This window comes from Haemaphysalis longicornis, unplaced genomic scaffold, assembly GCF_048455015.1.
Source record: "Haemaphysalis longicornis isolate Haplotype H1 unplaced genomic scaffold, Haemaphysalis longicornis Haplotype H1 scaffold_11, whole genome shotgun sequence".
Lineage (NCBI taxonomy): Eukaryota > Metazoa > Arthropoda > Arachnida > Ixodida > Ixodidae > Haemaphysalis > Haemaphysalis longicornis.
The window spans coordinates 124,158,994-124,172,833 of NW_027526214.1; the positions used below are offsets into that span (position 1 = coordinate 124,158,994).

The 13,840-nt window shown below is 53.8% G+C and overlaps 1 protein-coding gene across 4 annotated transcripts in view; it reads right to left on the reverse strand.

Annotated features, from left to right (window-relative positions):
- Positions 1–13,840, reverse strand: part of LOC144160989 (rab11 family-interacting protein 4A-like) — a 270,063-nt gene that overhangs the window by 37,016 nt on the left and 219,207 nt on the right. For all 4 annotated transcript variants that reach the window (XM_077692054.1, XM_077692053.1, XM_077692055.1 and 1 more), the window contains one exon: positions 631–752. In XM_077692054.1, coding sequence (XP_077548180.1) covers positions 631–752 — 122 coding nt within the window. The remainder of the gene's footprint in view (positions 1–630; positions 753–13,840) is intronic.

A 13,840-nucleotide genomic window follows, 5' to 3' on the forward strand; every position in this document is an offset into this window, starting at 1 on the left:
GCCCGAGATATATCAGCCGCTCGAGTCACGTGGAGCAGGGGTCCGAGCAGCCCGGCGCCTCCAGCCACTGGTCAGGGGAAATAGGGGAGGGAATGGGTCGTACGCATCTGCTGTTGGCCTCTGCAAAAATGCAGGGAATGAAGCTGAAGACGCGACAACAGCGCCTATTTTCTCCGAGCTGCAGTGTTGACGGGGACACGGTAAAGGCTCGTTCATTAGAACCGCAACGGGACGCCATCTCAGTTCGAACTAACGAAAGTGAACAATAACAACAAGATCACATTGTAAATGGTAGAAGCAGCAGGGCATGCTAACACTCCGAAGCCTGAAAAAGGCCGTGATCGGGATCTGCCTTTTGTCGCCAAAGGGGGACAGTCGGCACTTCTCGCTCCAACAAACGAATGCAGCTCAGAAGGCCTCTTCGCGCTTTCCTCAAAACAAGAGACGGGTGGCAGTTCATCCGGCCCTGACTTCTGCGTGGACGGCCGCACTATGCTTCGCCCTCGTCCGAGTCTCTGGCAGCGGCAGGTACTGCACTTCCGACCTGTGATATGACGCACTGATGTGTCTGCGCACCCAGACACCACTGTACGGAGTACAGAGAGAGAGAGAGAGAGAGAGCGCACACACCCTCCGCCCTTGTGGTTGACCGGCGAGCAGCGGTCGCTTGGCGGCAGCGCGCTGTCGGTCGGGCTGTCGGGTCTCTGGGACGAACTCATGTAGGCCTCGTCGCCGCCTCCCACGCTGCCAGCCTGCGCAGAGGGGAGAGAGGAGGCTGCGCTCAGGTCCCTCTGTTTTGCATCACCAAGCGCATCACGAACTCCTTCACTCACAGCATACACTGCTTTGAAAAGTAGGCACACAAAACGGTCCAGGAAAAATAGCGTTGCGCGCGCTCAAAAGAAGCCGATGCCATTGTCAGTCTCAAGCCCATGTGCCACGCGATCAGCTATATATGGTAATCACTGAAAAATTTTGGCTGTCAATTTCTTGGCTTGGCAACACTGGAAACGGCCACGGAGATGGACGAAGCGCCACGGTACAGTGGCCAGGGACATGGCGCGGCTTCTGCCACTGCGCCCGCACGCCGAGGAAAAAAAAAACGCCGGCGTGCGTCGTCTGCGGCGTTTCGAATTCAACCCGATTCTCAACGGTGGTGTCAACCGGGATATTCGTAATCGTACTCACATTAAACTCGACGCATTACTTTGCGTTCGGTAAGGTAGAGTTTGGTACGTCCAACACACATGATGTGCCTAGCACGGACGGATTGGCATGCGTGTCTTGCCAATGAATCTGACAAGAAAAACGGACCTTTACCGGTAATCGCGTTGAAATGCATGAAACGGAAAAAATGCTTCCGTGCAGATAAGGCCGAAAGACAAGTGTGTAGCGGCCCCTCCTCTGCAAAGTTACCCACAATCTTACTCTTTTCCATTTGCATCTTCTTTCTTTCTCCCAGTGTTTGGTTGCCACGCAAATGATATTTCTCGTGTCAATGAAGCAATCGTTTTCGCTGCCCAGATGTCCTCTCCGTTCCATGCGTCCTCCCAAACTTTGTGCACCCGGCAACATGTCACGCAGGCACCCCTCTCGTGCTTATATCTTGGTGCCAATATCCTTGCCCCTCCTGTTTTCACCCTCCCCCCAACAGCGCATCATTCTTCCTACCTCCCATCCCCTCCCTGAACAGCCACCGCGCTCACCGGTCCCGCATGCGATGTTGCCCCTCACGTGACCGCTCACGTGAACAGCATATGTGGTGATAGGGGGGTCGAAATTTTCGCGCTCAACTTTAGGAAAGCAGTTGGCGGTACAAATGTGGGTCCACTGTATGCATGTACGTAATATGGCCCTACAAGCAACTTAATGTGAAAAAGTTCTCAACTAAACGAAACCAAATTTCGGTGTTAGGAAAATATGACTCTGCGACTCAATTCTCTAAAGCGACGGCGACGGCTATGGTCGCCAAGTCGCCTGCAGTATCCCGCAATCCCATATACTACAAACCTAAGTTCCTGCGCAGAGTCATGTAAGCGTCATTCGTTATTGAACTTCTTGTTTTTCAGCGCTTCTATAAAATGCAAAAAAAAAAACGTCTCCTAAGCGTGCGGGAAACCTATTTACGTCGCATAGCTTTCCACAAAACTCCGCAAATGTATACGCACGAGTGAAGCAAAAGACGAATATCTCTGTTTCAACTTCCCACTTTTCTCCCGATGATGAAAATGTTGCCATCCAACGAAAGTACACAAACCGGCCACATTAGCCGTGTATCTGGGCGGACAAAGCGCCACAGTGGCTGCGCAAACATCCGTGAAAAAAGTGGCTGCATTAATCACCCACGAGGGTGTTTCAGCACGCGTAACTTCAGGGGCCACGGAGACGAAAAATCGCACGAGGTGTTCTTCACGACCCACTTACATAAAATGGTCGAGAGTGGCCAATGGCGAATTAAGCGTGGCCTAGAAATTGCCCTCGTCATGGAACGAGTGAGGAAATGACGCACGGGCCCGAAAAAAATTTTAGACGCGCCTAAAGGGCCACCTCGACAGAATGCAACTTTGGCCCACTAAAAAGGACTCATTTGTCTCGACAATAATGATACCAGCCTTGTTGCAAAGCTTAAAAAAACGTAGTCGAGATATGGAATATTGAAAGAAAACACGAAGCAGTGGCTGCTCCCCGGCCCCTTGCAGCGATCTCTCAACGTCGCCACATGCTCGTGCGATTACTAGGCGGCCGCCGTTACCAAACAACGTGTGCATACTTAATCACAGCGCGAAGCATGGGACAGACAGAAAGATCAACCACTGGACAGCGCCTGTCCAGTGGTTGATGTTTCTGTCTGTCCCGTCCTTCGCGCTGTGATTAATTATGATCACGTACCAACTCGCCCAACTTGCAGCTGACCAAACAACGTGGCCGGGCGACTGTAGGGCGGTCTCTACTTCCTTTTGATCGTACTACTGGAATCTCGAATGCCAGGGTGCCGTTAACGCAGTGATCATTACGCTTCATTTGCCCACATCCGCACTACGTCAGTACTGCCCCTATTACGTCACTTGGCGCAAAACTCGAGCTCTTAAATGCTCCTTGCGTGTTTTGGGGGTTTAGGAAACGTCTCCCGTGGCCCGAATGGACCAGAGTGAGTCACCCAGGTATGGTTCTTTCAAACTGAACAAAGTTATATGCCGTCTTCACGGCCCCTTTAAACATTCCCAGCCAGTCCGTGCAGATCCCCGTACAGCGCCCCTCGTGGCACCGGGGTATGTATAGAGCTTCCGGCGCCAGGAGACACAACCGGCAACACAAGGCGGAAAATCATTCACTGCACGAGAAGACAACGATGACGGGGACACGGCTTTTGTCGCCAAGTCGCCCGCCGTCCCACGGGAGCTAAAGCGATAACGCGAGCAATTTCCGACGAGGCGCCCTGCGGTATTGCGATAAGCGCGAGGGAACGACCTGTCAAGTCTGCCACATCACTGCCCGCGGGAACAACCGGAGCCCTGCGATGCGGGACACGTCTTCATACCCTAATGCCGAGCGCGGTGCACGACGTACGCGGGCGATTTCCATATTCGCGCAGCAGCCGCACAGTATACGTTTCAAAGAAGCGAAAACTCGAGTAGAGCCAGAAAACGTATCGTTCCTCGATGCGGAAATCAAGCTCAAGGCCCACCCTTTGCAACGGGGAGTCAGTTTTCGGCAACCGACTCACCTGTTTGTTGGAATTGCCTGTTCTACCCGTAAACGGGAAATCTTCACCACTTGCTTCTGCACCCCCTCTCCCCAGCGGTTCTACCCCTCTCTCGCACACTCTTTTTCACCCCCCCCCCCCCCCCCCCCCAACCCCACAGTTCTAAATGCTCATCTGCTCCGAGCTCCTCTCTTTCCTGCTTCTCTCCCCTGTCCAGCGCCTCCGCGTCCCCTCCATGGCCTCCCCCTCGCCCCAAATCGGGCGGTTGCGCAGTGAAAGCGTCGGATATCCGATCGGCCGTTCCTTCCAAGAGGAGGCTGCGGAGACGGAAAAAGTAAAGGCGCGCGCTATGAGGAAATGGCACACGCTGGCGCTGCAGCGCATCCGAGTGTGCTGCTCATTCGCGCCTACACACCCCGCTTCTCCCAGCGGCGCCTGTGCTCTTTCGCTCGACGAACTTCGTTTAGCCGCGTTCAACAACGGCATTTAAAAAAAAAAAAAACACGTCGCGCGCACAAGTCGCAGAAAGGGAAAGTCCGCGACACAGGCAGCACAGAACGCCCGCATTACGCGAGCCCCCCGTTCCGAAAGCCGCTCGCGGCGAACCTCACCTTGGGGAAACAAAAGAACCGCCTCGACCACACGACGCAGAGCTCCTCGCTGCAGACCACGCCGCTGCGGGACACTGCGTGCACTGCTTGCACCGCTCGATCGGCGAGGGTGACCGGCGCAAGCGATGCGCGACGGCGATTATAGCCCGCGTGCTGAATTCATTAGCCCCGAACCCAGGCTCGGACCGGTCGACCCGTTCTCGGAAGGGCGCCCTTAGGTTGTCGGCACGTCCGTCCGGGGAAGAACGTAAACGCGAGCCATTCCAGCCTGTGAAGGTGGACGACCAGCGAAGCTTTGCAGAACGCCACGCAGAGGTGACGCAGAATTCGGGTACAAATTTTGCCGCACTTACACCAACAGGCACAGCCTATACGCCTAGACATGCTCTCTCCGTCCCGAATCAAGCTGCTCGCTTTTGATCAGACAGCGCTCGTACGCGATCTTCTCCCATAGCAGTCCGCAGCCGGTTACTGGGTGGGATCATAGTCTAATACCCTAGTTACACTGCGGAAGTAACCGCAGTTGCATTTAATCGTGGTCACTAAACTACGTGACCGTTAGTGAACGAATCCCGCCCGCTTTCAATGCTTCAAATGAGGTAGTCTGGAGAGACAGAACCGCTCGAAGGCCCAATTTACATGTGGTAGAATAAGGCACGATACGCCCCAGGCCCACGATTTACGTGGAACAGCACCTCGAAAAAGGAAACCACTTGAGGTAACCGAACCGCGCAGCGATCGCGGGATGCATTCTTGTGAAGGGGTCAGTGAATAAAAACTTCAGAAAACGCAGTCCCATACAGACTAGGAAGAGGAATCGTCCGAACTGCGGCCATTCCACGCGAAAAAAGAAATCGTGCGTGCAAACCACGCGGCAGATTCCAACAGACGCGAAATTACTGTCCACAGAAGAGCAGAAGCGTGGAGGGTCTTCGAGCTATACTCCCCGCAATCTTGTAAACAAGGAGATACTCAAGCCCCCTAACGCACGAATAGCGTGATTTCGTCTTGCCGTCGTGCGTACAAGTAGCCAGCGTAGCGTACAGCGCATGCGCAGTGCGAACAACGCAAAGAAACAGCGAGCGCTCTTAGCGTAGGGTTGCGTATACACGCCTCGAGATTCGCGATCGCTGCCCCGCCTGCCGCCGCTTCTCCGCGGCGCATACGGGAGGCGCGCTGCGTACTTCAAAAACAGTTGCGTCTTGGCAGAGTGCTCGAACACATTTCCTCCATGTCGAACACCAACAAAAGATATGCGGGGACCTGGTCCTGCGTGCTTCTAGGAAGCTCTTACGGGCGCCCCTACAGGCGGCGCTCGAGGCGCATGCACTATTCAAAAACTATTTCTACTGCAGTCTATCATACCTCGCGCTTCGCAACGAAGCGCGAAGTATGATCCCCGCTCCCCTTTTCCTTTTTTTGTCGGACGCAGCGCCCCCCTTCGCCGAAACTTAGGCAGAGGATCCGGTGGAAAAACACGTTGCTCGCTCCGGCGGCTCTTCGACGACCGTGCGAGCGCCTACCCGCCTCGTCCCCGATCTGGCATTCACACGCTTATCCCCGAGAATCAACCGTACGCCACGTCCCGAACGCGCGCGCACGTAAAAACCGCGCAGGGCACTCGGTCGTTCCCACGGGGTTGTCTTATCAACGCCGCGTATTTCCTTTATTCATCTTTCTCGCGGAACTGAGAGAGCAAAGGCGGAGAGCGAGGAGACGGAAGAGGAGCCGGACGAATGAAGAGTGAACACAAGAGTATGAACGAGGACACGCGAAATTGAATATAGCCTGCGGAGGTCAAATGATATCGGAAATGGCACATTCCAAAACGTGGTTACTGCAATGGAGCTAAGAAATCGCTCCGCCTGTGTGTCCTGGTTCACACTTTCCCGTTGGCGCTTCACTCGTTCATCACTGTACGTGCACGGTACAGAAGAACAAGCGAAAGGACTGAACTCGGCAATCGCGGGAAGTGAACTTTCCTCGCACGCACGGGCGGGCGTCCCACTGTCGACGCCTGCGAAAGGGTCAGCGCCGAATAGCGGTCGCGGCGAACTCGGTCACAGCGAGCATGACCGGAGATGACAGCGACGATGCGGGGCTGTTCTCATCACGACTCCCAGGGCCGGCATCGCACGAGCACATACGAAGCACCGTTACGTGCGAATGCGGAGGCGGGAGATCACGCAGAGAGAGAGAGAGACATCTTTATTACGCAATAATGCGAGAGTGGTTCCTCAGTCCAGGAGCCCATGTGCTGTCCAGGCTGCCGTAGCCCTGGTCACAAGCAAGAGCTGGTCCTGAGGTCGACAGCTGGACAGCAGTATCTCCCACTGCTCAGGCGACAATGATCGCAGGGCCGATCGAGAGCCGCCGCCGCGATGCAGCTGCGGAGGACGACGGGGGCGTATACAATACTGGAACGAGCGGCACAGCGCGGCAGTCGAAAAAACAAAAACATGGAACTGGAAGGGAACCACACGAATCAGGGCCAAGAGGTGCAGCCTAGCAGTGACTTCGTCAACACGCTCCACCATAGGCTTTTTGGACCCCAGGCTCTGCAGAGCCGCCCAACGCCGCGTCACATTGATCAATAGAGCTAGGGCCCCAAGAAGACGAAATACAAGTCTGGTTCGATACGTCGCAAAGTTCAAACAAACAACCGAGAAAAGACCTGGTGAAGCAGTGGCGCCTCCCCAGCAACTTTCCGGCTTGACGTCACAGAATCTTGTTTGTGCGATTGGAAGCTGCTTACTCAAGCCACCGCCAAGGAACACGAGTAGGCGATCGTAGCGGGGCCTCTACTTCTGTTCGTGTCACTTGAATGCTGGGCGACAGCAGTGGAGCCTCAAACACAGTGACAACTATGGCTTTAGTGATGGCAGACATTGCGTCACAGTGGCGCGAAATTTGAGCTTTGCAGCATTTCCCACGTTTTCCGATTGCAAGCGTCTTTCGCGGCTGGAGTAGAGCTGAGTGGAGCTGGCCAAAGTCCAGCTCTTTCAAATTGAACGCGGCCTCCTGAAGAGTGGCCGGTTGAAATTTCGCAGTAATTTACCAGTTGAGCTACTACTAGCCTGCCTTTAGTAAAGACATAGCACAATGAATGAGAGAAAGAATAGAACGAAATAATTGAGGAATGTAGAAAAAAAACTTCAACATCAGGAGGAACGATCAGCGGACGTCAAGGTTAGAGAACCTCGGCCAGTCAGAAAAGTCAAGGGAGCTTTTGTCCGTAGCACCGCATCAGCGCGATTCCGCCACGGTCCAAGAAAGTGGCTCCGTTCTAAGGCGCTTCACTGCGCCTGCCCTTCTCGACTTGAGCGACAACCACCTAAAGGCCCTGCTGATGAATAGTTCTCCTTCATCCTCGGCGGGCCTCGAGACGAGCGGGATCGACCCCCATTCGCAGCGCTCGTCACGCCTCCGTTCGGGCAAACGGGGCCGTAATGCGGACACCCCGAGGTCGGCGTCTATTTATACGCGCAGCGACAGTCGACCGGCCAACACAACGGCGCCGAACAGGGTGGAGAGTTGGACGGAGAAGACCAGTCGCCTCCAGATGCGGGTCGTCCTCCGACGGCCGGCCGCCCGACCTGGATACGTTTTAAAACGGAGCCCGTGCGTCCCCGAGACCGCGAGAACTCTCTTCATTCACTGCCCGATCGCTGTTTTCCTCGTTTTCCCCAGAAAGAGCTGCAAAGGCGGTGGATTGTTTCGTACACAGGGTGCGGTTTGTTTCTTGCGCGTCAAAGCGACCAATCGGCAGACGCCTGCTGTGGCTGGCCACATTTTGTTCAGGGGAAACCTAAATCGCTGGCCCCCGGCGTCAGTCGCACCAGAAAGGAAGACAAATTTCGGGGGTTTAACGCGCCAAAGATGCACCTGGACTATTTATAGGCGCACCTCCAGATTAATTCTGCAGACCACCTTTCGGGGAGACCTTTACCGTGCTCCGAAGTCTCGACACATGGGCGTTTTCGCTTTGCGCCCCAATCGGAAGAGCAGCCACCACGGCTAGAAATCGAACCCGCGTCCCTGCGCTGCGCCTCGGCCGCTGAGACCAACGTTACTAGATCTAGAAACGTTGGCCGAGACAGCGCGCTGGGTCCTCTCGACCGCCTCGCTCGATGTGAAGTCCAGCGAGTGACAATCTCACGCACTCCGACCACCGTCCACCGCCATTTTTCTTCTGCAGCGTCCCGAAAAACACAGCAGGACGAAGGCCTCTTCCACTGACCTCCAACTGTTCGTGTCCCCTAAATATGGCCGTTCCGACATCCCGTCCAGGTAGAGTGAACTAGAATACTCTAGTTCACTCTAGTCCAGGAGTCCTCGAGGCAACAGAGAGCAAGCCCTTTTCGGATCGGCCACGCGACGCCGCCCCTGGGAACGTCGCCCCGTTCGCTCGGGCGCCTTTTGTTGCGGGGGTCAGGTCAGGGGCGCCAGTTTGGGACGCCACTAAGTGGTCGCGTGCCGGTGATGTACGCGACAGCAAGGGAGCGAGCGAGCTCGGTGCGAAATATGCTTGCATACACGCTATTGGCATATCACTGCTGTGTGGAATACATAGAAGGTATTTCAGTGAGCCTACATGTGACCTACGTGTAACCCTTTCAAATATAACCCTTCTAACCTCGTGGTTTCATTAATGAAAACATTATTTACGACTATTCACCCCAACATTTGGCGTAGCCAGCTCCTGCTCAGCTTGTTGTTATTCTCGACAAGAAATAAAACTTTCTCTGTTTTCTTCCGTTTTAAGAAGGCATTCCCTAAGCAGGGTATTTCTTTACGCACATTCAGTGTGTGCAGAAGTGTAGCTTGCTGGGCCAGTTGGTGCATTCTGACGTTTTGGGGGGAAAAAAAACAGCGAAAAAACACGAAGATAATTCGAAAACGGACGCCGAGTGTGTTGTCCTTTCTTTGACTTGTGTCCTCGTGTCTTTTCGCTGTTTTTTTCCCAAAACGTCAGTGCGTGTGCCGCTGCCCCCGCTGTTCAGACGACGCATTAAAAGCCCCGTCGTCCCCGCGGCGGGACAACGTTTAAGCGTGAAGTCTGTCCCCTCTGCTCGCTACTACGCTACATCAGATGACGGCCACTTGAAAGATTTTTTTTTTTATTATAAAATTCTTCCACATCCCCAGCTACCTTCTCTTTATTCGTCTTCGCCCCATTTTAATACCCTTTGTCTCTCTTCTCTATCTGCCCGTCACCGCCCCCCCCCCCCCCCTTACCCGCATGGCAGCAAGCGTTCCCCTATATATAGGCGTGTCAACTTACGCCATCTGGCGGACTTTCAATTCTCCTGACAACAAATTCGTTCGGCTACCTCAACGTGAATAATCCAAGTTTATTATTCGTTTATGTGATACCCACAGCGGCATTACAAAAAAGAAATTGGGTGAGGGGCACAAGCTTCAATGGGGCTGCACTAAAAACACAAAGCTTCAAATGCGCAGAAACGATTTCGTACATGGAAGAAATGCTCATCGGTTAATTTGAGCGAAAGAACAAGACGATAGCCACCGTGAACAAAGGGCAACGTAAATTAAAATCTTCCCAGAGATATAAGGACAGATGAATGCGCTGCTAGAACGGTGCAAGGGCACTGAAGACGGCAACTGGTTTTAGTGACGACTAAATAGTCTTAGAAGTGAAATGAGGTTGAAGTGCCAGCCTGGTCTACGCACAGCCTCTGAAACAATTAGTGGTTTGTGAGAGCGGATACGTAGTGCAAGTCATTTCTCGCACCATGCTAACTTGTAAAATGAGTCATGAATACTAAGCTAATATTACGATGGTAATGTGATTACCATTCTGCAGAGGCAGCCTTATATACTGTTGGTTCATTTTTTTTTTCTAAATTGGGAGCAAAAAATATTCACAGATAAAACGATGAATAGGCAGGACTATATAGCGCTCCTGTACGCGTGTCTGAGTGCGAGTGCGCGTGCGCGTGAGTGTTTTGTTCAATTTAGGAGCTTGTTTAGGGAGTTCAAGCGGGTGTTTCCACTGAAATTGAACTTCTTTACCAATTTTACGACACGTAGCGCAATGCAAGGCTTTCTGGCCATTTCTAATTCAGTTACCAAGGGGGGTTGGTAACTACCACGTTTTGGCCCTCAATTACAAGTACACCCGCCGCGGTGGCTCAGTGGCTAAGGCGTTGCGCTGCTGAGCACGAGGACGCGGGTTCGATTCCCGACAGCGGCGGCCGCTTTTCTGACGGAGGCGAAAAGCAATAACTCCCGTGTGTGCGAGATTTCGGCGCCCGCTAAAGATCCCCAGGTGGCCAAAATTAATCCGGAGCATACGGCGCGCCTCATCGCCTGCGTTGCGTCGGCGCGTTAAACCGTACAATCAATCAAATCAAATCAATTACAAATATCCCAAATTGCTTCCGGGGTGGCTATGGCGTAGCACACATGTTCGCTATCAATCAATGGCCCAAATCATTCGGCTGTTCTTGCCCTCTCGCGGGGCCCTGCAATATGAGATTCGCTCGTGCTCGGTGAATTTCTTTTTCGCCGTACCAGTCCACGGGTCACCGTTCAGATGCCCACGAAACAACGCTGCTATGACATTGCCGTGTGCACTATGCTCCCCCGACAATGCTCCCCTTCAAACTCTCCCGCGAGGCAGGCGCAAAAGCTACATCCCATTGGCCGGGTCATTCATTCTTGAAAAAGACAATTCTTTGAAAAAAGAAATAGTCTAACAGTTGCACAACTATTTTACACCTAGAATAAAATCACTGAGGCCATTCGATTGCGACACTGACGACGTGCGGGGCGGTACGGCCCCTCGGGTTGAGCAAGGCACGCCTGTTGCGCCAGAGGGAGCGGGGAGTGTTGCCGATCCCGCAATGAAGAAGGCGTCCTACCGCAGCACCACTGCCCCGGGACAGAGGGCGGAAAGGAGAGACGAGCTGGCCCACATCGCAGGGAGAAATAATACAAAGGGGGGCCGCGGCGTCCATATCCACCGGTTTCCCATTAGCGACGCAAAGAGACCACCCATTCGCTTGCGTGCACGACAGAAAAGAGCGCCGAGGGATATCTCGGTGATGCGGGCCCCGGTGGACGCGTTCGCGGTTCGCGCCTATCGGAAGAGAAAAACGCGGCGTGGCGCCCGCGGAGCCGGCGTGGGTCGAGTAAAGCGAAGCTTCAGTAAACCGCATCAAAAACACCCCAGGACTAGACAAGTTTTTTGCAGCCCTAGCAAAAGCCATTGGAGACCGAAGAGAGGGTCACCCTCTCTTCTGCGGGCAGAAAACGCATCCGGGATTATTGCAAATCGGCTTTCGCGACTGCTGCCGGCAAAGCTGCAGTAGCGATGTAATGATGACAGCGCCGATAGACCCCCCTCCCTTCTCGTGGCCTTGTTCGGCGGGAGCGATGGGCGGCCGCCGCCGACGACGCCAGCGAGTCGCAACCCCTTGTATGGGCCTCGCCGGCGGCTTTTTACGCGGCGTCGGGGAAGCCGCCATGATTTGAAGCGCAACAAAAACTCACGGACGAAGAACAGAGTAGACGAGACGCGATAGCCGAGTAGACGAGACGAGATAGCCAACTTCTTCGTCCGTGTGTTTTTGTTGCGCTTCAAATCATGGCATCTATTCACCACCTAGCCCAGCAAGAAGTTCTTCTGCAGCTACATCTTGTCGGGGAAGGTTTTACTGTCCTCCTGACCTTCGGGGACGGACAGGGGGGAGCGGAGGTCAAAACCCTAATTGGCAGGGGCGCTACGGTGGGGAGGCGGCTTTGTTTACGCCCCGCTCGCGCATTCTTCGACGAGTTTGTTCAGAGCTGCGACTGCGAGCGGTCGCACGAAGACTCGCTCCCGTGGCGGTCTCTGGGCGCCAGAACCCCACGCACCTTTCCAGCCAACCGTGCGGCGGATTGGCACCATTTCGGCCTCCGGGCCCCAACCAGGGATCGTGCCGAGATACCTGCGGCGCCTTTTAATTGTAATCCTGTTTTCATTGTCTTGTGTTATCTTGTGTGCATGCTTCGTCGTCTCCTGACGAAGTGTAAATAGACTCCTTCACCACCCACCTAAACAACGAACCTAACTTTACTAGTGAATTTACTAGCTGAACGGGACGGGGAGTGTGCGGAACGCTCCCAGACGTTCTACGCCCGCGCTTTCCGCTGGGCGGTCATTTCTCCAGCCTTAAAGGGATCGTCAAGACAGCGTACCAAAGCTGGTTCATCAGAAAGAATGGTTTGTCCCGATAGCAATGGTAGCCAATTTATCGCAAATTCCGAACAAACAATGGTGATATTAAAAAAGCACGTGAGGCAGCGGCGACTCCGTAGCCACTTTTCTATGACGTCACGGAATCTTGTTCTTGCGATTGGCAGCCGCCCAACGAACCCACTGCTGAGACACGACTGATAGTGGTGCCTAGCTCCAGCTCCGCTTGATCGCCTCGCTTGAATGCTGAATACCCTCAAAATTATTTTTTTCGTGCTCGACCATATGACGCCACTCCTGCCCATAGCGCGTTCGTCACTCACTGTACCGCAAAATTTGAATGTCTCAATCCTTCTTGTGTTTTTTCTTCGTTAAAAACGTCTTTGGTGAGTGCAATGGAGCTTAGTGACCTACTGCAGCCTAGTTCTTTCAAATTGATGATCTGATTGTAGGGTTTAACGCACCGACGCACCGCAGGCGATGAGGCGCGCCGTAGTGGAGGGCTCCGCGTTAATTTTGACCACCTGGGGATTTTGAACGCGCGCCGCAATCTCGTACACACGGGCGTTTTTGCTTTTCGCCTCCATCAGAAAAGCGGCCGGGAATCGAACCCGCGACCTAGTTCTTTCAAAGTGAACGAAGTTTTATCTTGTCTTCGTGGCCCCTCAAAAAAAGTTGCGCCGACGAAGGCGCAACCTGCCACTGCGCTTAAAAGGGCCGCGAAGGCAAAGCACAAGTTTGGTTCGCCAGAAAGACTGCTTTGTCACGGCTTCATCAGTGATACCGGTTTCATCGAATGCTCCAAACACACAGTGGAGATGTTAGGGAAAACGGACGAAGCAGCGGTGACTTCCCAGCCACTTTTTGGACAAGGAAGAGTAGCTTCAGTGACGTAGCATGGGCCGGAAATAAAACAGTCGTCAGTCGGGATATTCGAGTCACAGTTTCGGACTCAGTGTGGTAAAAACGAATGCCGGACTGGTTCTCGGGGTGTTCGCAGCCCGTCCGAGACTGCAAATCGAGTAGCCCCAATGATCACTGTTTTATTTCTGCTCCACGTTACGTCACTGCAGCGCAAATGTTAGAAATTTCTTTATACTTGTTGCGTTGTTTCGGTTAAAGAGGAGTCTTTCGTGCACGGAGAGGAGCGCAGCGAGTTTGGAACTAGAGCTTGCATTTCGCCTTCGCTGCAGCCCCTTTGAAGCCCCTCGCGAGCGCGAGCATGCGTGCGCGGGGTTGCGGTAATACGGAGTGGCAACATCGCGCTGCTGACGCGTGAAGAGTGCCTGGAAGCTTGGTCGCAGGCCGCACTGCAGCCTCCCC